Source organism: Danio aesculapii, chromosome 19 (genome assembly GCF_903798145.1).
Source record: "Danio aesculapii chromosome 19, fDanAes4.1, whole genome shotgun sequence".
Classification (NCBI taxonomy): domain Eukaryota; kingdom Metazoa; phylum Chordata; class Actinopteri; order Cypriniformes; family Danionidae; genus Danio; species Danio aesculapii.
This window is the reverse complement of record NC_079453.1, coordinates 1,878,389-1,903,499: the sequence shown is the minus strand read 5'-3', so window position 1 is coordinate 1,903,499 and position 25,111 is coordinate 1,878,389. Positions and strand designations below refer to the sequence as shown.

General features: G+C 36.2%; 1 protein-coding gene across 1 annotated transcript in view; it reads right to left on the bottom strand.

The window, feature by feature from the left end:
• Positions 1-1,877: 1,877 nt before the first annotated feature.
• Positions 1,878-25,111, bottom strand: part of LOC130247145 (solute carrier family 45 member 4) — a 78,989-nt gene continuing 55,755 nt past the window's right edge. Inside the window, exons 4-9 of the mRNA XM_056480342.1 lie at positions 12,628-12,816; positions 8,799-8,978; positions 7,048-8,120; positions 6,116-6,215; positions 5,318-5,529; positions 1,878-2,802 (exon numbers count right to left, since the gene is read on the bottom strand). Coding sequence (XP_056336317.1) covers positions 2,437-2,802; positions 5,318-5,529; positions 6,116-6,215; positions 7,048-8,120; positions 8,799-8,978; positions 12,628-12,816 — 2,120 coding nt within the window. The 3' untranslated portion in view covers positions 1,878-2,436. The remainder of the gene's footprint in view (positions 2,803-5,317; positions 5,530-6,115; positions 6,216-7,047; positions 8,121-8,798; positions 8,979-12,627; positions 12,817-25,111) is intronic.

Below are 25,111 nucleotides of genomic sequence, written 5' to 3'. Positions count from 1 at the left end.
TTTAATTTTCTTTTTTATATACACGATTATGCTGTCGAACTGTATAAACACTGCTACTAGTGTGATATTGCTCATATATATACACTTTTAAATATAACTTATATAGTAATCAATTCATAAGTAAGTTATATGTTTAAAAAATCTAACCAATAACATTTTATAAATTTGTAAGGTGCATCTTCTTTGATAGCAGTTTCCCCTTTTTTCTTTCTGTCTGTCTGAGACCATACCAGCTATTAAAAGAAATTAGATTGAGATTGACTTTGTTGCTTTGCGAACATAAAATTCTCTCTCTGTATATATGTACATTATATATCCTTTATATATATATATATATATATATTCTCCTGTAATTTTTTTTGGGATTCACAGCAATGAATTGTCACAAGAATAAAAAAAAGAATAGCAATATAAAATTGCTAAATAAAAAAAGTGCATTTCTTGCATTTTTCTTGAGATAAAAGCGTATGACACTTATTCATGAGATTCTCCCTTTCACCTGCATAACTCGACTAAAATAAAGCCATTACAATGGAAAAACCTGTTATAATTATTGCACTGGGCAACTTTTGGTAATCATCATCATCATCATCATCATCTGCTAAACCTTCAGTAACAAAAGAAGTGTATAAAGTGTGAGCGTTTAAAGGGACAGTTCACCCAAAAATGTATATTCTGTCATCATTTATTCACTCTTTACTTGATGAAGAAAGCTGAAAACCTGCAACCATTGACTTCCATAGAAGAAAAAAAAATACTATGTAAGTCAATGGTTACAGGTTTCCAGCTTTTTTCAAAACATCTTCCTTTGCATTTAACAGAGGATAACAAAGGTTTCAAACAAGTAAAGAGTGAGTAAATCATCACAGAATTTTCATTTTTGAGTGAACTATCCCCTTTTAACTTCTGTAAGCCTCTTTACATTAGTGATGGGAAGTTCAGATCATTTTACCAACTCAGACCTTTGAGTCTCTTTCGAGTCATTGGTTCAATTTGCCAAAATATAATTTAAATGTTGAATGAATGGATCAAATCTTTTTTCAGAGTCTGGCTTCTGTTTTTCGTGTGATGAACAAATGACTTAAAACACCAATAAAAGATTCAAAAATAAACAAATCTAATCTTTTTCCGGTTCTGACTGCATATGATGAGCTTACTGTGTGTCTTTCTGATAATGAACGAAAAACTCGAACCAGATAAAAGACTCGAGAAATGAACTGATCAAATCTTTTTCTGGCTCTGACTGCATATGATTGTTTCACTCCCTGTGAGGACTCCTCATTCCCAAGTCACATTAAGGATTCATTATTACACCTGTAACCAATAGGTTAAAAAATGAAACAATTGAATCTTTTTCCAGCTCTAACTGCAAATGATTCTGTTTTTCATGTGATGAACGAAAGACTCAAACCTGATCAAGACTAGAAAAAAGAACTAATCTTCTCCGCGAATGAATGAATCACTCCCTGAGAGGACTCATCATTCCCGAGTCATAGTTTGTTCAGAATGAATCAATCGTTCAAATAAATAAATCATTCAAAATGAATGAATGGTTTCAAGATCAGCTCATCACTACTGAACATCAGACTTGTGGAGAATGGAAGTGTGCAAGGGAAGAAGAAGTGCATGTGGTGGAGGGCGAGAGACACCCGTCCTCATATTTCTCTCCTAAAAAGTTCAGTTCTGAGACGCAGTCCTAAAACCCGCCTGCAGCCCGAACCCGAATGAACCCAGGAATTCTGGGACATTTGTTCATAGCGAGGATTCGCACCCCACTTTTCAGTTAAATTTGTGGAAACTGAGCTTCTCTGCGCTGCCGCGGTCGGATGCTTTGCTTTTTCCAGCTCTGACTGCAAATGTTTGGATTACAGTGTGCCTTTCTCATAATGAACGAATGACTCAAACCTGATAAATGACTCGGGGGAAAAAATGAACAAATCGAATCTTTTTCCAGCTCTGACTGCAAATGTTTGGATTACAGTGTGCCTTTCTCATAATGAATGAATGACTCAAACCTGATAAATGACTCTGAAAAAACTAAACGAATCTTTTTCAGGCTCTGATTGAATATGATTTGCTTACTGTGTGTCTTTCACATGATGAACAAATGACTCAAACCCGATAAAAGACTCAAAAAAAGAACTGATCATCTCCGTGAATGAGTGAATCATTCCCTGAGTGGACTCATTGTTCTCGAGTCATGCTTACGATTCATTAAAAATGAATCAATCGTTCAAAATAAACGAATCATTCAAAATGAACGAATCTTTTAAGAACGACCCATCACTACTGTACATCACACATGTTGAGAATGGAAGTGTGCAAGGGAAGAAGAAGTGCATGTAGTCTCTCCTAAACAGTGCAGTCCTGAGACGCAGCCCTGAGACCCGCCCGCAGCCCAAACCCGGATGAACCCGGGAATTCTGGCACATTCATTCACAGCGTGGATTCGCACTCCACTTTGCAGGTGGTGGTCGCGGTGCCTTTGCGATTGAGTTTGAGGAAACTGGGCTTCTCCGCGCTGCTGCCGTTAGATGTTAATGCTTTGGTGTGTTCGCTCTTGGCCCCGTCCGACTCCGACTGATGGGACCCCGGGTAAATGACCAGAAAGCAGGAGGCCAGGAAGCCCAGAAATGACCCCCCGGATGCCACCATGGGGATGACCCGCACCGAGCCCACCGCCTCCACCACCGAGCCCAGCGCAGACGCCACCAGGATCTGCGAGATGTAGACCTGGCAGGACAGGATGGCGCAGTCGATGCCGAAACCACGCTTGGAGCTGCCGGGACTGTGCTGGACATACTGCAGGAACACAGAAACACGAGACGGTAGAGAAAATAGCACTCAGTAACAATTACTCAGTCTGTTATGGCATGAATGTATACATAATTGGATAAATTCTACCTAAAAGATAATTTAAATTAAAAGGTAGGCGTCCAGGAGGCATCCGAAACAGATACCAGAGCCACCTCAGCTGACTTCTCTCGATGTGGAGGAGCAGCGGCTCTACTCCAAGCTCCCCCCAGGTGACAGAGCTCCTCACCCTATCTATAAGTGTGCGCTCTGCCACCCTGCTAAGAAAACTCATTTCAGCTGCTTGTATCCGAAATCTTGTCCTTTCAGTCATGACCCAAAGCTCATGACCATAGGTGAGAGTAGGAACGTAGATTGATCGGTAAATCGAGAGCTTTGCCTTTTGGCTCTGCTCCTTCTACCACAACGGATCGATACATCGACCGCATTACTGCTGCCGCTGCACCAATCCACCTGTCAATCTCATGTTCCGTCCTTCCCCCACTCATAATTTCATCATTTATTATTATTATTATTATAAATAATAAAACAATGTGATATAATTTATTTGAAGTTATTTTAATTTGCAGCAGCGCTACTTCTGTATGAGCACATGTAGGACAGACTTTTTTATTTCCTTGTATCAGATGAATAGTATAGGATATATTAATAATTCAGTATTCTATTTATTTTTATTCATTTATTTATTTTTGGCGTACTCCCTTTATTAATCAGGGGTCGCCACAGCGGAATGAACCGTCAACTTATTCCGCATATGGTTTTACCGTACGTTTACATCGAAAGCAGCAAGAGCGTCAAAGTAGCCGGAAGTCATTCGTTTTCAATGAGAGCCGGCGGTGAGGAGCAGCGTGGCGCGTCTTCGCTGGTGTGGGCGTCGAGGAGAGTTGAAATCAAGTCAACTTTATGGTAATGAGCTATGACGCAGTTCGGCGGCAAGCAATCAGAATGAAGAAGTCCACCGCTTGAGAGGAGTTCAGAGAACACAGACCTGTGAACTTTGATTCCGACCACAGTTGTTCCCAAGGGTTTGATTATTGCGGTTTCCGGATTTCCAATTATTTACAATGTTTTCTAACAGTAACACATATTAAATAAGTTACTGGCGAGTTACTGATGTGCATTAATGTTGTATATATTTATCTTTAAAAACGCGGGAATCTCATGCGACAGTCAAAACAGTATTGCTGCTTCAGGATATTTCAGACATGTGGACACATTGGATAATTAAGTGGAGCAAAGCCACACCACACGCAACTCAATCTTCCGTTGTTAAATGAATTTGATAAGAAATGCGCAACATTTTCACAATAGAAAGCATGTTTTATGTAGGAACGTAACTGATATGCTGCAACGGCCCCTTTAAATATAAGATCAATGTAGCGAATACTGACACTCTCGCCGCCGGAGCTGAAACCAGACAGCGTTGTCGCCAGAGCAACCTTGGACGCTCTCATCGCTTTCGGTGTGAACGCACAGTTACACAGCGGATGCTCTTCCAGCTGCAACCCAACACTGGGACACACTCATTCACAGTCATACACTACGGCCAATTTAGATTACACAATTCCCCTATAGCGCATGTGTTTGGACTGTGGGGAACACCGGAGCACCAACGCCAAGACGGGGAGAACATGCAAACTCCACACAGAAACACCAACTGACCCAGCCGAGGCTCGAATCAGCAACCTTCTTGCTGTGAGGCAACAGTGCTACCCACTGCGCCACCCTATTTATTTTTAAATTTAATTTAATTATACCTTGGAACAGTACTTTCTAGGCAAATGTACAATATAATTAATGAAAATACACAATAAAATCAATGTAAATATATTTAAAATATTTTAAATAAAAATTATATATTTTTAAGTAAATATATATATATATATATATATATATATTTACATTTTAGAACATTTTAAATTAAATATTTATTTAATTAAAATATATATTTATTTATTTTTGCTAAATAAAACAATAAAATAAAATAAATTAGACAGCATCACAGATTCAGTGTGCTTGTGTGCAATATAATGTAAAAAAAGAAAAATTAAAAATAAATAAACAAACAAACAAACAAACAAATAAATAAATAAATAAATAAATATATATACGGTGATGCAGTAGGTAGCACAATCGCCTCACAGCAAGAAGGTCGCTGGTTTGAGCCCGGGTCTTTCTGTGTAGAGTTTGCATGTTCTCCCTGTGTTTGCGTGGGTTTCCTAGGAGCACCAGTTTACTGATTTTAGTTCTTTAACGTGGTTTTATTTGTGATCAGCAGTGGTATAAAATGGAGAAAAAATAATAATTATATATAATTTTTTTCTCTCTCTCCATTTTAAACCACTGCTGATCACAAATAAAACCACATTAAAGAACTAAAATCAGTAAACTGGTGCTCCTGCATTATACAGTTGTAAAGCTCAGTAATGTCCGTCCGTCTGCGTTTGAGACGTGACCCTCAGATTATCCTGACAGTGGGATTATGCGGATTAGAGTCTCTGACCTCTTTGTTGTCGTGGTACTGTCCCAGCAGAGCGTACGGGCAGTAGGAGATGCTCATGGAGATGATGCCCATGCTGCTGATCATCACCATCGACACGTACACATTGGGGAAGATGGACATGACAGCCGTCCCGATGGAGAAACCCAGCGTGCCCAGGATGTAGATCACCTTAATGCTCAGGTCAAAGTTGTCCAGGTATTTCTGCAGGAGAGCTGTGTGTGTGTGTGTGTGTACAACAGAAAACAAATACACCTCAAGAACTGGACAGGATCCAAAGGGACTGATTAAAAACTGATCTGAATAAAATACATAAGTTAAATGATCTAAATTAGATTAAATTAAATTGGCACCCTGGGTTTAAGAAAAGGGCATTACAAAAATATATAATATATAATATTAATACATAATATACCTGAATTAAATGACCCAAATTAAATTAAATTAAATTAAATTAAATTAAATTAGTAATTATAATAAACACTGGATCTGAAGGGACTGAATAAATCTGTTCTTAATATTCTAAATTAAATCAAATTAGCATCCTGGGTTTAAGAAAAGTGCATTACAAAAAAAATCCTAATAAAATATTAAAAATGTAAATAAAAAACCTAAATTAAATCAAATAAACCCTGGCTTTATAAATGCATTATAACTCTACCCTGGATTTAAGAAAAGTGCATAATAAATAAATAAATAAATATATAATTTTATAACATTTAATAAAATTTAATTAGCACCATGGGTTTAGAAAAATGGCATCATAAAAAATAAAATACCTAAATTACAGGTAGAACATACCTGAGCAGATGGCGGCGGTAGCAGCGTAAATCACCAGACCCCAACAGCCCATCTGAACCCCTCGATGATAGTTATGAAGAGCAGTGGAGTTCAGTGGAGCCTACACACACACACACACACACACACACACACACCGAGAGAGATTCACTGTAAAAACTGTACAGCACATGTTTTTATTTCATATATATATATATATATATATATATATATATATATATATATATATATATATATATATATATATATATATATATATATATATATATATAATACATTAAATGTAATTACATTAAATTAGCACCCTTGATTTAAGAAAAGTGTGCATTACAATTTAAAATAAAATAAAATAAAATAAAAATGATCACCCTGGGTTTAAGAGAAGTGCATTGTGATAAATAATGATATATATTTTAAAATAAAATAAAATGCATACATTAAATTAAATTAGCACCCTGAGTTTAAAACAAGTGCATAACAAAAAACTATTAAGTCATAATAATAATAATAATAATAATAATAATAATAATAATAATAATAATAATAATAATAATAATAATAATACATTAATTACTAAAATACCTCAATTAAATTAATAAAATGCATCGCTAAACGTAATCAAGTTAATTAAATTAGCACCCTGGGTTTAAGAAATGTGTGTTACGATAAAATACTAAATTAAAAAATAGATAAATAAATAAAATACCTTAATGAAATGAAATTAATTAAATCCGCACTCTGGGTTTAGGAAAAGGGCATTACAAACAAATAAACAACTAACTACCTACCTATCTAACTACCTACCTACCTACCTACCTACCTATCTACCTACCTACCTAACTAAATACATAAATATCTAAATTACATTTGCACTTTGAATTTACAAATGAAATGCATTATTAAATAAAAAATAATACAAAAGCAATGTGTCTTACAGTAGGGTCTCCCTCATAGATGACCTGCCCCATAAAGTCGGTATAAAACACGGCCTCAGCGATGATGGAGAACCAGGTGACGAGATGACACACGCACAGCCTAAACAGCTCTTTGGGCATCTTCAGCATCGACATCCACAGCAGACGAACGGTAGTTTCAGCTTCCCCCTCCTCGCTCTCTGTATCTCCACTAGAGTTCGTGTTCCCGCTCTGATGTCGAATCCTCTGTCCGTTCCTCTGCTTCTGCCTTTTCTCCAGCTCGTAAATATCATTCATACTTCTCGATGGTTTGATGAGAAATGCTGCGTTTGCGCGCCGGTAGCGGTAGCGATGAGATCCCACACGTCCGTAATAGGAAAAAGTGCATGACGACTGACGGTAAAAGGTGTGTCGTCTGCGGCGTATGGATGCATTAGCACTGGACTCTTTTAAACCAGCATCCACGTGTCCGTTAATATCAACCTGATGTCCGTTAGCAGCTTTACATTCGTTGAGTTGATTATTAAGCAGCGCTTCTTCACCGTCACGTTCCACTTGTTGCAGAAACGCTGATAATCTGCAAAACTTCCCGCGGAGAAACTCCTGGCTCCCTGTACTGCTGCTGCGTCGCGGTGGAGATCCGTGATAGGACGAGACGCGATCTTGAAATATCGACGGCTCAATCTCGCGTAGAAACAACATATCGTGATGATCTAAAGTAGCGTCGGCCATAGCTAAAACGGAGTCGCTTTTGCTGCGCACGATTTCCACATCCAGAAAGTCCATATCGAGGTCTCGTTCAGAGCGGCGCTCGCAGTCGTAGTAGTCGTAGGGTTCGTCTTCGTGGATCATGTCGAGCGGTTGATGCGGCGCAGTTTTAACACTGGATTCTGTGTCCGCGTCTTCGTCCAGACGCTCCTGCTGTGGGCTGAACTGCTGCTCTTCGATGCTGAATAGATGAAGGGCGACGGAAACAGTGAACAGCACCGATGCGAACAGGAACAGAATCTGCTCTTGAGATTTAAAGGTTCGTCCTAGGAAAGTGTGAGTCCAGTCGAGGCCGCCGAGAGCGTAGCCGACTGCTCCTCCCAGCCCTGAAAAATAGAAAAAAAAAACAGTCAGGCTTTATGATGAAGCAGGAGGATGTTCTTGCAGAATAAAACCTAACAAGTTTATTGGCAGCCTGATGTGAAGCGGAGCACTGTTGTTGAAGGGTTTATACTGTGATAACAACCTCTTGGATGTACTTTAGGCCATACATTACAGGGGTACTTGAAACAAAACATAATAATTAGATATAAAACATTGTTCTGTGCCATAATAATTCTTTATTTAAAAGCAAAGCTGACAGGAACTAAAACAGCTGATGGAGGATACACTAACCTTCACATTATTCAGACACTAGATGGCGCCAAACAGTCAAAAACGCAAAGCTGACAGAAACAGCTGATGGAGTATACACTAACCTGCACATCATTCAGACACTAGATGGCACCAAACGGTCAAAAACACAAAGCTGACAGAAACAGCTGATGGAGTATACACTAACCTGCGCATTATTCAGACACTAGATGGCGCCAAACAGCCAAAAACACAAAGCTGACTGAAACAGCTGATGGAGTATACACTAACCTACGCATTATTCAGACACTAGATGACAGTCAAATTATTTCTGAAAACTGGACTATATTTTTGGCTTGTCTAAAAAATGCTGCTTGATTTAAATATTTTTAGATATTTGGACTATAAACAAGACACAGTGCTGTGTGTACCTGCAGAGAACGCATGTATATTGAGGGCCATGTCCTGCTCTTCGGTGTCCGCCACGTCCAGCAGATACGCTCGGATCGGACCCTCGGTCGCATCCGCACAAAAGTCCAGCACCACCACCCCTAACACAGTCATCACAATCCCAATTGGCTGGTTATTCGGGACGTCTCCGATCGCAAGACCTGACACACACACACACACAGACAGTATCAAAATATCAGTCCAGAGGTTTTTTTTGACTGATCTGAAGACATGCACACGCTAAAGTCTTCATTCATTTTATTATTATAATGCCACTTTAGGGGCATCATTAAACCCCAAGATGGTTTCACCAAGTAGGACATGATCCTGGATTAACATCTGTGTTGATCTTGGGACAACATTCCAATCAGAATTAAGGGATACGCTTACGGTTAGGTTTATGCACTTCTACATGAGTGTTATCCAGCTATTATTCCTCTCTGATTTTGGGAATATATATATATTAGTTGTGTTATTATTAACCAACACCAAAAAAACACAATTGCAACTTTTTGAAAACATTTAAACAACTGAAATAAATTAAAGTTTAAGCTGAACTAATAAAGTGACTGAAAGCAAAACAAAGTAAATTAAATTAAAATATCAAATAAATAAATCTAATAGAAAATATCAAATAAATAAAAATAAAACAAATAAATAGAAATAGAAATATATAAATAAATAGAAAAATAAATAAATAAAAATAAATAAAAATAAATAGAAAAATAAATAAATAAAAATAAATAAATAGAAAAATAAATAAATAAATAAAACAAATAAACAGAATTAGAAATATATAAATAAATAGAAAAATAAATAAATAAAAATAAATAAATAGAAAAATAAATAAATAAATAAAACAAATAAACAGAATTAGAAATATATAAATAAATAGAAAAATAAATAATCAAATAAATATAATTACTAAATAAATAAATAAATAAATAAATAAACTGAAAAATATAAAATAAATAAATAAATAGAAAATTAATAAATAAATGTAAATAAATAAACAAATAAATATAATTACAAAATAATTAAATAGAAAAATAATTAAATAAATAGAAAAATTAAAATGCATAAACAAATTGGAAAATAAATAAATAAATAAATAAACAACCAACAAGCAAGCAATAGGAGCAATGGAAGTTAACTTTTAAAACATTCTTTAAGAAAATTTTTATTTGCAGATTTAAAACAATTAATGCACTGATATTTTTATACGATGGAAGATCTTTCAAGGCTTTCTACAATTAAACAAGTCTGAATTGTCTGAACCAACTACATAAACACTAACAACAGATTACAACCCTTTCATAATTATTACACAAGCTGATATTCTGATCATACTTTACCCCCACCTCCCTGGCACATTTTACTGATTATACGCCACATCCACAAACTATATATGTCAGCTCTTACGGGTCATGAGCAAATTTACTGTTCATCGATAATTCATACAGACATTCAGCATGGACACACACACGCACAAGCATATACACAGACATGCATCCACATACATACATGTACATATGAATACACACACACATAAATATGCATACAAACACAGACACAAATACATACACCTACATATATATATATATATATATATATATATATATATATATATACACACACACACACATATAAATACACACACACACACACATACATATACACATACATACATACATACATGCATACATACATATATATATAAATATACACATATATACATATATACATATACACACACAAACCGCCCTCTGGTAATTCAAACACTAGTTGTTCAAGTCTCTGTGTGTGACCTTCATCTGCTCTATTGTCATACATTCACCATTTCACATCTGTGTGTGTGAGAGAGTAAACATGTATATATTGATTCTTCAGCTTATTTTTCAGCATGCGTGTGTGTGTGTGTGTGTCACAGTCTGAGCTCACACCTTCAGTTTGTGCTTTATTAAAGCTCTGCTGTTTTCTACGGTTCACCATCCCCTCAATAACCCATATTCTGAAATATAAAACTTCAGTGTGCCAAACGCCTTATGCTGAATCAATGAACTCTTTCATGAAGATTTCCTCATTGTTGTAAAACTGGCTCGACAACAAAAACACACACAGTTGTACATCATAATAAAATAAAATAAAAAATAATGATAAAAAAATCAAATAAAAAATAAAAATTATTAAAAATAAATAAGATAAAATTAAATAAACTAAGATAACAATAATAATAAAAAAAAATTTATTATAAAAAAGAAAGTTAAATAAAAACAATACAAATAAACAAAATAAGTTAATAAAATAAAATAATAGTAATTAAATAAATAAGTAAAAGAAAAAATAAATTAAATAAAATTAAAACTTTTTTTACAAATAAAATAAAATCCATAAAAATAAAACAATAAAAAATAAATAAAAATACTATTAAATAAAATAAAAATGAAATGAAATAAATAATAAAATAATATCAATAACAATACTACTACTACTACTAATAATAATAATAAGAAAAATAAATAAGAAAAAAGAAAATAAAAAAAAATAAGAAAAAGTAAAAGAAAAATATATAAAACAAAAATTTTTTTTATAAAAAATAAAATAAATAAATTAAAAATTAATTATGTAAATGAATCACAGTGGTGCAGTGGGTAGCACAATAGTCTCACAGAAAGAAGGTCACTGGTTCGAGCCTTGGCTAGGACAGTTGGTGTTTCTGTGTGGAGTTTGCATGTTCTGCACGCTATAGGGGAATTAAATAAGCTAAATTGGCCGTAGTGTATGTGTGTGAATGAGTGTGTGTGGATGTTTTCCAGTGATGGGTTGCAACTGGAAGGGCATCTGTTGCATTAAACATATGCTGGATAAGTTGGCGGTTCATTCCACTGTGGCGACCCCTGATTAATAAAGGGACTAAGCCGAAAATAAAATAAATGAATGAAATAATAGTATTTTTGTAACAAAAATAAAAATAAAAGTGTAAATAAGACATCTTTAATCAAATATTCAGGTTCTTAACACAGAATAAATAAGCACAAACAGCAGGGATACATATTAACTGTCCACAATTAAACTATGGTAGACAAAATAATAATATGTTTTTATAATTCTAGAATTATAGCTGTATTACTGTATTTTTAACCCTGTTGTGATATTTTGTGGGTAAAACTGCAGACAGAGAGTGTGTAAACGGACTCAGCCAGGATTACTCTTCATCCTCACAATAGAGTGGCTGCGCAGTGAGCTGAGCTGGCCGTGGAGACAGGAAGTTGTTCCAGATAGGCAATGAAAGGTAAAAAAGGCACAACAGGAAACAGTTCCCTGTGAACTGGTTCCTAGTCTTTTCCCATGTCATGGAGACTAACAGAGTTCATGCAAACACACACACACACACACACACACACACACACACACACACACACACACACACACACACATAAATAAAATAATATATATATATATATATAAAATAAAAATAAATAAAATTGAATAAAGAAATATTGAAGAGATACCTATTTTTAAAATACTAATTTATTATCATCTATCATTACATTTTTCTTAAAAAATGTGTCATGGTGTTTCGTGACCCTTTAAGATCATACATTGCTTTCCTGATTTCATGTTGATGTTGAAGTTCAGAATCTTGTACCTTACAAAGGAGTTTACATTACATAAACCCACTATGACAGAAGACCACACCCCTTTAGATAGATGACCACACCCATTCTGACAGTTGACCACTCCTATTCTGACAGTTAACTACACCTACTCAGACAGGTGAACACATCCACTCTAATACGTCAGACTGACCTATGAGTGAGCCGTTGAGGAAGAGAGCGACACCCAGCAGCACACCCACACACAGGGCCAGGATGAAGGGTCTCCTGCGGCCCCAGCGCAGCGTACAGCGGTCACTGGCTGAGCCGATCAGAGGAGTGAAGATCAGGCCAAGGATGGGGCTCAGGAACCAGGTCAGACTGTAGTACTGCTCAGGGAGACCTGTGGAACACACACACACACACACACACACACACACACACACACACACACACACACACACACACACACACAAACAGGGCTGGATTTAGTCATTTGAGGCCCCTAAGCAATCCTGCCATGTGGCCAATCAGCCCTAACATGCACACTGTATTTTTATTGAATTTTATTTTAATTAATTAATTAATTTAATTTATTTTTATTATTTATTTTATTTTTATCAAATAATTTATTTTATTTGTATTTATTTATTAGTCTTTATTATAATTATTTATCTAAAATGTATTATTAATTTTATTTTATTTTTATGTATTTATTAGTATTTATTATAATTATTTATCTAAAATTTATTATTCATTTTATTTTATTTTTATGTATTTATTAGTATTTATTATAATTATTTATCTAAAATTTATTATTCATTTTATTTTATTTTTATTTATTTATTAGTATTTATTATAATTATTTATCTAAAATTCATTATTCATTTTATTTTATTTTTATTTATTTATTAGTATTTATTATAATTATTTATCTAAAATTCATTATTCATTTTATTTTATTTTTATTTATTTATTAGTATTTATTATAATTATTTATCTAAAATTTATTATTCATTTTATTTTTTTTTTATTTAAATAAAATGTAATTATTTATTTTATTTTATTAATTGATTGATTTTAACTTTCTTCTTTTCTGAAATAAATGTAACAAATTCTGTATGAAATACTCAAACTAAATATGATAGAACAGTGTTTAATAAGTTATAGAAATGTATAGGTGTTAATTGGGGGCCCTGTATCTTGGGGGCACTAAGCGGTCATGTACCTTGCTTATTGGTTAAGTCTGCCCCTGCACACGCACGTCATTATCATCATGACTACTGCTTTCAGAAAACAGCATGACTGTAACATCATAATAGAGCCATTAAAACCCATTTAGAGAAGTTTACTCATTGAAATATCAGGAAAACATTCATATTTAGTCAGATCAATAATAATCCTAATGTATTAAACATTATCAGGCAACATCCGCAATAAAATATCACATCTCCAGCTTGCTTGAAAAGTGCCAAGATGAATTTCTTTCAATTGCATATACATTTTCTAGGTATTCGGATTACAGGGCTTTAATAGAAACTGACTAATATAATGTTTCATTTGTGAGTAACGCAAAAAATTTAATATTTACTCTCAAAAAGACTCTGGCAAACTCTAGATTTTGAAATAAATGGTGAAAATAGAGACAAGGATTTCTCTGGTCTGCTTCTTATTTCTATAAAACAAAAATACGATAAAACTACATAAATAAAGTGATAAACTTATTTTAAAATAAATAAAGAAATAATATAAAGAAATAATAAAGTGAAAAACAAATAAAAAGTAAAAAAAACTAAATATAAATTAACAATAAAATAATAAAAAAAAAAAATTAATTAATAATAATATAAAATGTACTTGCAAAATATAAATTATAAACTGACAGAAGTGCATACAAGGTGTTGGTCATCATTTAAATTCTTTAAAAATATTTAGAGCAGGGGTCACCAAACCTGTTCCTGGAGGGCCGGTGTCCTGCAGATTTTAGCTCCAACCCTAATCAAACACACCTGAACAAGCTAATCAAGCTCTTACCAGGTATACTTGAAACACACAGGCAGGTGTGTTAAGACAAGTCGGAGCTAAACCCTGCAGGGACACCGGCCCTTGTTTACATAAATGTAAACAACTTATAAAAAAAACATCCCATAATGTAAATAAGTTGTCAATTATTAAGAATATGTGAATATCTCAATTTTGACAAAAATGTCAGACAGAACCTTATAATTCTAAGGTAACGATTTGTTTGTGTTGATTCAAATAGATGAAACATTACATATGATTAAAATACATATACAGTAGCTTCAATTTAAACTTAAATACATTTCAATTACATTTTGTCTTCTTTATATGAGCTCTTATCTGCCGTAGTGCAGTCTGATTGACCATTTTGACCCTGATTGGGGCATTTTTGGGGGCGTTTGGTGTCAGGACAGTCGACTTCTGTCACATCTGGCACTCAAAACCATCTCATGACCAGATTCAATAATTCCCCCGGATCATAAGCGGTGTGTAAGAGTAGCACACTCATAATAACTCAAACACACTCAGGCTGTACCGCAGAGAACATTATGAGGAAACTAATCCTCTAAAAGCCTGGCAAACGGCCATCTATCCTGGACAAACACACCATCACTCTGCTCAGATCAGAGTGTGTGTGCTCATTTACACACACTTTCCCGAATAAAAAGACCAGTTTATTACTCAAGAAGAAAGCACTCTTCAAAACGTACATGCATGTGCCAGAAATGTCACGCATTTCCCCTATTAACTGGCATCACTGCTACTTTTTAATATTCTGAACACATTGGGATTTTTTTCCAGGGAATTATATTTTTAAAGGAGCTGTTGACATGAAATTAAACTAGAAAAACAAACAAACAATACAAACATATAACAAAACAAAGACAATCTGAAAAATGAGTTATGTGTGGAATGACAGAATAAGAGTGCTGAACTACTGAAATGGGTTTAATACTTTATATTGTTGTAAAAAATAAATAAATGAGTGAATATAGAAGAGAACCCAGTCCAGGAGACTCGAAACAAGCAGAATTCCTTTATTGAGATGTGTTGGTTAATCTGCAGTCAAACAGCGTCTTCGAGAAGTCCATGTGTCTGCAGAGCCTATTGGAGGTCTGCAGTCTGCGAGTTTTATCACAAGTCTGAATTAAGACAAAGATGTCCTGTCTATATTGTCTTAGGAAGAGGGGAGATGGATAAACAAAGCATGCAAATTCAGTTTTAGAGTCAGCGGGGTAAAGTGGCATATAGGTGTAAAAACTGGCCCAGCTACTGACCACACAAGTTAATCAACAAAATGGTTTCTGTAGCATGAAAGCATCACCCAAAGACAAAGGCAGTCGTTAGCATTTGCAGTACTCTGGCTTAGCCTGTAGTCAGAAAGACAAAGGTAAATGTCCCTCATGGCTGGGCTGTTAATGAAATTATGTAATCAAAAACCAAAGAATATAACTTTTCAGTTATATGTAGATTATTGTTCATTTAAAACTAGATTATATAAATTTATATTCCCACAATATTAAAGGCTTTTTTTTGGTGCTGTCAGCTTAAAGACGCCTCTCATATGGAGAATGAAGCCTCATGCATCGCTCAGGTGTGAGTTTCTCACAGACTTCATCAGAGTGTCAAAATCTTGATGGTTCTGTGGGTCTTATCTATCAAATCTGAGCTTTATTCTGTATTTTCTATTGGATTTAAGTCAGGTGATTGGCTGGGCCATTCTACAGCTTGATTTTCTTTCTCTGAAAGCATTTGAGAGTCTCCTTGGTCCATGTTTTGGATCATTGTCTTGCTGAATTGGTTTCATCTTCATCCTCCTGCTAATGTAGATGTTGAACTGAAGCAGCTGATATTCATTTACACTGAGGAAGGGCAGAGGGTTGCTGAAGAACTACTGAGAGATTTCAGCTGCTGTCTGGGCGTTCACTGCCTTTCTACACCTTCCTGTCTTCAGGTGTTCAATACTTTTTTCCTGCGTCATTTCATTTTACTACACAGAACTTCATTTGTAAACTAATTGGTTTTGTTTATTTGCATATATGGATTTCTTTGGTTGTTACCAACATCTGATGAACATTTCAAGTCAATGGCACCTTTAGATATGTTTTCTGTGAAAAATGCTGACGTGTTCAATACTTATTTCCTCCACTGTATACATTATTGCACAAGCTGATGTTAATGCTAAGGATTTTATAATTATATTTAAATTAGTTTATTCATCTGAAGCACTAGAGGAAAAATGTTAGTTTCTGTGGTCAGAAAAACAATCTTTATAAAAAAATTAATTGATTAAATGATTAAAAAGATTGTCTTATAGAAGGGTTAAATACAATTTAGAAACAATTGTGAGTATAAAGACAGATGTAAAGACATAAAAACAGGAGTGCTGATAGAAGATGTACATATTATTGAATTATTTTAAAAACTACTACATTAAAATAATTAATGATTTTATTTTTGAGAACAGGGGTGGCACGGTGTCTCAGTGGTTAGCACTGTGGTCACACAGCAAGAAGCTCACTGGTTCGAGTCCCGGCTGGGCTGAAGGAAAATGAATGAGTGAATGTGAGAGTATTAATACAGATGTAAATAAAATAAAAACAGGAGAGTGCTGATAGAAAATGTGGGTAAAGGGAAAATTACATTATATAATAAAAATGATTTAATTATTTTAAAAAATAATTATATTAAAATAATTTATATATTAATTCTTTTATTTTTGATAATAAGGAATATAATAAACTTTCAGAACAGAACACCAAGTAAATACACAAACAAAGAAAATACAAAAATAAAATCATATTCATTCATTTTCTTTTCGGCTTAGTCCCTTTTTTAATCTGAGGTGGCCACAGCGGAATGAACCGCCAATTTATCCAGCATATGTTTTACACAGTGGATGCCCTTCCAGCTGCAACCAATCACTGGGAAACATTCATACACACTCATTCACACACATACACTATGGACAATTTAGTTCATCAATTCCCCTATAGCACATGTGTTTGGACTGTGGGGGAAATAGGTGCACCCAGAGGAAACCCACACCAACACGGGGAGAACATGCAAACTCCACACAATAATATCAAGTGACCCAGCAGAAGCTCGAACCAGTGACCTTCTTGCTGTGAGGCGACTGCACCACCACGCCTTAAAATCATATTGACAATCATTAAAATGATCTAAGAAGATTGGGCTGTCTGCAGAAGCACATAATTACTGTACAACTGCAGTAATAAAGCCGCCCACCTTTAGAAAGCAAGTCAGAAATCTGCTAATGAAGCTTTAAAACAGTACGTCCTTGCAGAAGATGATGGTGTTTAAAACACTGTTAAAGCAAACGCAGCAGAAGCGCACAGAGATCCTCTTAAAGAGTGTGTGTGATGTCAGAATCCAGCAGTGAAAGAGTCAAACTGCAGACGGAGAGAGACTCATCCTGCGTGTGTGTGTTTGTTCTGTGAGGCTGTTATAGAGCAGAATAAACACACACACACACACACACACACACACACACACACACACACACACACACACACACACACACACACACACACACACACACACACACACACACGCACACACGCACACACCAGCTGTCTGTCATAAACCTTCATGATCATAACCACACCATCAGAACACACACATAGATGACAGAGAATCATCATCACAACAGAAATAACAGAGAGAGAGAGAGAGAGCGAGAGAGTGAATGAAAGAGAGAGAGAGACTGAGAAAATGAGATATACTTAAAAGGAGAGAGAGAGAGTGAGACTGAAAGAAAGAGAGAATGTGAATGAAGTGAGAGAGCGAGAGGAGAGAGACTCAGTGATGTAACGCGAGGAGCACTGAAGAGTGTGTTCAGAACAGAACATTCCTGAAATTATGCAACACACTCAGGTTATTTCCACAGCACAGATGCTGGCAGACTCTAAAATTAACTAACATTATATTTTAACATCCTAACCTAACCTGATCCTATAAAGCTGTATTTATACAGGGGTTGGACTACAGAACTAAAACACCTGATTTTCCTGACTCGCTCCTCCCAAAGTGCTCAATAATATTTGGATATGGGCAGTGTGCAGGCCATGGGAGATGTTCAACTTCACCGTCATGTTCAAACTACTCGTACACCAGTCTGGCTGTGTATATTGGTGCATTATCATCCTGAGAGCCATGAAAACCCCAACACTAAATTGGTCAGTTTCACATATATATTATAGGTGGCCATAAATTAATTCTTAAAATCTAGATTAATCTCACTCTAATCTTGGAAATAATCAAGATTAAAATGTCTTATTTGAGTTCTGTCAAAGGCATTCAGAATATGTGTGCTACCCAAATATTGACTAAAAGTAAGTCTTTGAGAAACCGTTCTACTGTGATAATTGGTGATGAAAATAAATGATGTTCAATAAGATGTGCATGTGTTTATTAACTGTTTATTCAGTTACACATGAATGTTGACCTGTAGGCCTACATAAGCTCCAAACAGCCATTTCTGATAATCTTAATTCGATCATAACTGGGTCATAACTGAACTAAACAGAACTGGAATTAAGACATGTGGAGTCTGCAGATATTAGTGGCATTACTGAAGGAAACATCGCAATCAAACTATTACCGTCATGTAAGACTTTTTGCCATATTTTCCCACAAGATCCACACACATACGACTGTCAGTAAAGGACCACACACACAAACACGCACTCACGCACACACATATCGCAAAATGCGGACGATTTTTTCTTTCCACTTGGCGAGCGTTATTAAATTCTATAACACTCTCAGCAGTCCTTACTCCTTATTTGTGTCTAATAGCCCAGTTTGTCACGGGGGCATGAATGAAATGTTCATGAGTTAAAGTGAAACTGACGAACTGCAGTTAAAGTCAGGCATCCTGCTGGTTTGATTCAGAAGGGCACTTTTTTGTCAGACGGCTCAACGGTCAGGTATACATCCACGCTAAAATATCAAGGTGAAAGTCATCATAGCTGGCGTAGAATAGACCCAGCTCCCAACCCAACTTTGAGAATAGATTAACTGCGATATTTTTTCTTATATGCGCGATAAGAGTCTCGCGTTAACGCCGATAACAGCCCACCACTAATATATATATATATATATATATATATATATATATATATATATATATATATATATATATATATATATATATGTGTGTGTGTGTGTGTGTGTGTGTGTATAATAACTTAACTTCTAGTTGCTGATTTGGTTTCAGAAGTGGCTTATATGAAAGGCAAAGTCCTCTAGAGGACAATAATGTTGATGTCTGGTGACTGGGCTGGCTAATCCTGAAGCACCTTGACCTTCCTTGCTTTCAGGAGCTTTGATGTGGAGGCTGAAGTGTGAGAAGGAGCGCTATCCTGCTGGAGATTTGCCCTCTCCTGTGGTTTGTAATGTAATGGGCAGCACAAATGTCTTGATACCTCAGGCTGTTGATGTTGATCATCCACTCTGCAGATCTCTCGCACACCCCCATACTGAATGTAACCCCAAACCATGATTTTTCCTTCACCAAACTTGACTGATCACTGCGAGAATCTTGGCTCCATGCTGGTTCCAGTAGGTCTTCTGCAGTGTTTGTGATGATTGGGATGCAGATCAACAGATGATTCATCAAGTCAAGTTACTATTTGTTGTTACTATTTGAGATCAACGACAAGACTTTTGTCAAGTAGTGTATATATAATACACCCAATATTATGCAATAATTAAAATATGCCAAAATACGTGTATGTGGACACATATATAAATGCACATACAGACATTCATTTATGTTATTCACAGACTGGCATGCAGTATACTAAACATACTACAGACGACACATCCTTCTAGACGCATTCTTACATTCAAAACACCGCTGGTATAATTGCTAAATCTGTCAATTCACTTCAATGCAATTCAGTGCAGAACAGAGTGGAGATCAAGTGCAGCTAGTTCTCACGGATGCGGTCAGAACGGCTCTGGAGATCTGCCACTGCACCTGCTGCTGGACCAGTGACGTGGAAAACACACACACTACAAACACACACATGCTTATCAGATCTGTTCTCATCGCTTCACCTCTCTGCCACCACACTTCCTCTTCCTCCGCCTTCTCCTGCCCCCTTTTTCACATTTTAAGTCTTTGTGCTCAAACCACAGTTAAAACACACAAACACAGAGACGTGCCGCAAACAAAAGATGTGAGTGGGTTTGTGCGCGGGTTATTTGTTCCTGGACAAGCACGCGGAGTAAACATCCAAACAGGAAGCTGCAGAGATTTCGGTAAATAATCGCAGGAGAGATTTTTGTTTCCCAGCAGGACAAAAACGGTGAACAATACTGAGAGCAGAATGAGTCAAACTAGAGGAAGTGTTTTCTAGAAGACAGAAACACACACACACACACACACACACGTTCACTACTGTAAATCCAGACTGTCTGAGAAACAAACACCAACAGACAGCACACACAAAAATAACACACACTAGGGATTTTTGTTCCAGGACGTCTGAGCTTGGAGTAAATGAAAATAACTTTGACCTCTGACCTGCAATTCATTCACTAAAATACACACGACCAATGGAGGATTAAAAAAAAAGTCACACACTGACTGGCTTACTATTTTCTACAAGTACAGTAAATATTTGAAAATAATAATGTGCATTTAAGTGATATTTCTATGCATTTATTCATATTTATCCTTAATTTTATAGCTAATAAATGTAAAAAATTTATAAATACACAGTTGGTATGTATACAGATGAGGTCAGAATTATTAACCCCCCTGATTTATTAGCCCCCTGTGTTTATTTTTCCCCAATTTCTGTTTAACGGAGAGCAGATTTCTCCAACACATTTCTGCTCATAATAGTTTTAATAACTCATCTCTAATAACGGATTTATTTTCTCTTTGTCATGATGACAGTAAATAATATTAGACTAGATATTCTTCAAGACACTTCTATACAGCTTAAAGTGACATTTAAAGGCTTAACTAGGTTAATTAGGTTAACTAGGCAGGTTAGGGGAATTAGGCAAGTTATAGTATAACACTGGTTTGTTCTGTAGACCAGTGGTGTAGTCCTAAAGAAAAGTTTGGGAGATATTTAAAAAAATAAATCAATTCAAAATCAATTAAAATAATTCTGACTTTAACTGTATACAGAATTATTCGCCCTCTTGTTTTATTTACTTTTATTTCCCAAATGATGTTTAACGGATTCAGGAAATTTTCACAGTATTTCCTATAATATTTTTTCTTCTGGAGAAAGTCTTATTTGTTTTATTTCGGCTAGAATAAAAGCAGTTTTAAACCATTTTAAGGTCAATAATATTAGCCCCTTCAGCAACAACAAACAATATACAATGACTTGCCTAATTACCCTAACTTTACCCTAATTAACCTAGTTAAGCCTTTAAATGTCACTTTAAGCTGAATACTAGTGTCTTGAAGAATATCTAGTCAAATATTATTTACTGTCACCATGACAAAGATCAAATAAATCAGTTATTAGAGATGAGTTATTAAAACTATTATGATTAGAAATGGGTTGAAGAAATCTGCTTTTCTGGGGGAAAAATATACAGGGGGGCTAATAATTCTGACTCCAACTGTATGTAGTATAGTAAAACACATTTAAATAAATGCAAATAATCAATGTAAAAATCAGAGTATATGAATGAATCAATACATAATTTTTGATACACTTGTGTTTCAGAAAAGGGGGGGTTGGGGAAGCATAATAGGTAATAGGTGGGTATCAGGTGCTCAGACATGAAATACTATATCTGCAGGTGCGTACACACACAAACACACAAACAGAGAGAGAGAGAGAGAGAGAGAGAGAGAGAGAGAGAGAGAGAGAGAGAGAGAGAGAGAGAGAGAGAGAGAGAGAGAGAGAGAAAGGGGGGGGGGGTCATTCAGGGTCACTGGCCACATTGGTCTTGAACTCTAAGACAGAAGAAACATATGAAAAAAAGAAAAGAGCGCCATTATTCAGTCATCACCACTGTAACCAGTACAACAGCCTGATCCTGTGAAAACAAGCAGCTCCGCCAACACACTCTGACTGAAGCCTGAGAGCAATGAGAGAAATCTGGAGTGAGAGTGACAGGAAGAGGAAGAGGAAGGTGAAACTGTCTAGAAATGGACAAAAGCCACAGAAATGCCAGGAAACAGGAGCTGTCTGTGAGTCAGGTGTACAGAGACTGATACTCTACTTTACTCTACCTTACCCTACTCTACTGTACTCTCTAGTATACTCTACCCTAATCTATCCTACCCTACTCAACCCCACCCTACCCTTCTCTAGTATACTCTACACCCAACCCTGCTCTACAGTATACTCTTCTCTACCCTACTCTACTGTACTCTCTAGTATACTCGACCCTACCCTTCTCTACAGTATACTCTATTCTATCCTACTCCACTCTACTGTACTCTCTAGTGTACGCTACCTTACTCTATCCTACCCTGCTCTACCCTACTCTCTATTATACCCTACTATACCCACCCTACCCCACTATCTAGTATACTCTACCCTACCCTACCTTACTCTACCCCACCCTACCCTACTCTCTAGTATACTCTACCCTACCCTACTCTACTCTCTGGTATACTCTACCCTACCCTCCAGTATACTCTACCCTACCCTGCTCTACTCTAATCTACCCTACCTTACCCTACAGTGTACTTTAATCTACCCAACTAATATGCTCAATTCTACTCTATCCTACCCTATTCTACTCTACCCTACACTACCCTTCCCTACTCTAGTATACTCTACCCTACCCAACTCTCTAGTATACTATATTCTCCACCATATTCTATCCTACCCTTCTCTACAGTATACTATACTCTACCCTAGTCTCTAGTATGCTCTACCCCAACCTACCCTACTATCTAGTATACTTTACCCCACCCTACCTTACTCTACCCCACCCTTTCCTACTTTCTAGTATACTCTACCCTACCCTCTAGTATACTCTACCCTACTCTAATCTACCCTACCCTACAGTATACTCTACCCTACCCTGCTCTACTCTATCCTACCCTATTCTACTCTACCCTACACTACTCTACCCTACCCAACTTTCTAGTATACTCTACTCTCTACCCTACTCTTGCCTACCCCTTTCTACAGCATACTATACTCTACAGAATACTCTACCATACTCTCTAGTATACTCTACCCTACCCTAATCTACCATACCCTACAGTACACTCTACTGTACCCTACCCTGCTCTACTCGTCTCTATCCTACATTATTCTACTCTACCCTACTCAACCCTACCCTTCCTTACTCTCTAGTATACTCTGCCCTAATCTACCCAACTCTACCCTACCCTACTCTCTAGTATACACTACCCTAAAGTAAACTCTACTCTATCCTACCCTGCTCTACTCTTCTCTATCCTACCCTATTCTACTCTACCCTTCCATACTCTAGTATACTCTACCATACTCTACCCTACTCTCTAGTATACTCGACCCTACCCTAATCTACCCTACAGTATACTCTACCCTACCCTGCTCTACTCTTCTCTATCCTACCATATTCTACTCTACCCTACACTACTCCACCCTACCCTTCCCTACTCTCTAGTATACTCTACCACACTCTACCCCACCCTACTCTCTAGTATACTCTGCCCTAATCTACCCAACTCTACCCTACCCTACTCTCTAGTATACACTACCCTAAAGTAAACTCTACTCTACCCTACCCTGCTCTACTCTTCTCTATCCTAACCTCTTCTACTCTACCCTTCCCTACTCTCTAGTATACTCTACCATACTCTACCCTACTCTCGAGTATACTCGACCATACCCTAATCTACCCTACAGTATACTCTTCCCTACCCTGCTCTACTCTTCTTTATCCTACCATATTATACTCTACCCTGAACTACTCCACCCTACCCTTCCCTACTCTCTAGTATACTCTACCACACTCTACCCCACCCTACTCTATAGTGTACTCTACAATACTTTCTAGTATTTTTTACTCATTACTCTCTTATAAACTCTACTTACTACTCTACTCTCAAACATGCTCAAATCTACACTATATTACTCTACACAAATCTGAACTACACTACTCTATGCAAATATTTAATACTCTACACTACTTTAATCTATTCTACACAACTACTCTTAACTCTACACAAATCTATACTAATATACTCAATACTCCGCTATGTTACACAAATCCACTCTACAAAAATATACTCTAGACCCAAATCTGCTCTACTCTACACAAATCCACCCTATAGACTTACTGGTTAACAACAACAACAACAACACGTGATATAAACAAGAACTGACTGCATTTGAAACTGGAAGTTTTACATCCAATCACAGTAATGATGCTGGAAATAAATCTGGAGATGCACCAGCCATGTGGTGATTTTCTTTAAAGCTGTGGTCGTGACTGGTCTTTAAATACAATCCCAAGTCCTCTTACTCTGAGACTGAGGTAAAACAGATTACAAATGGAGTCAATCCCAAGACCAAGACCACTCTCCAGTAATATAACACTAATGCAACAAGGTCTGGAAGTTCAGCCAAAAGAAACTGTATCTCAACAATGGTGAACGAGTATCATGGATAGGGACGGCAAGTAGAGCTCAATGAGGACTGTTGTAAAGCAGAAGTGCACTTGAA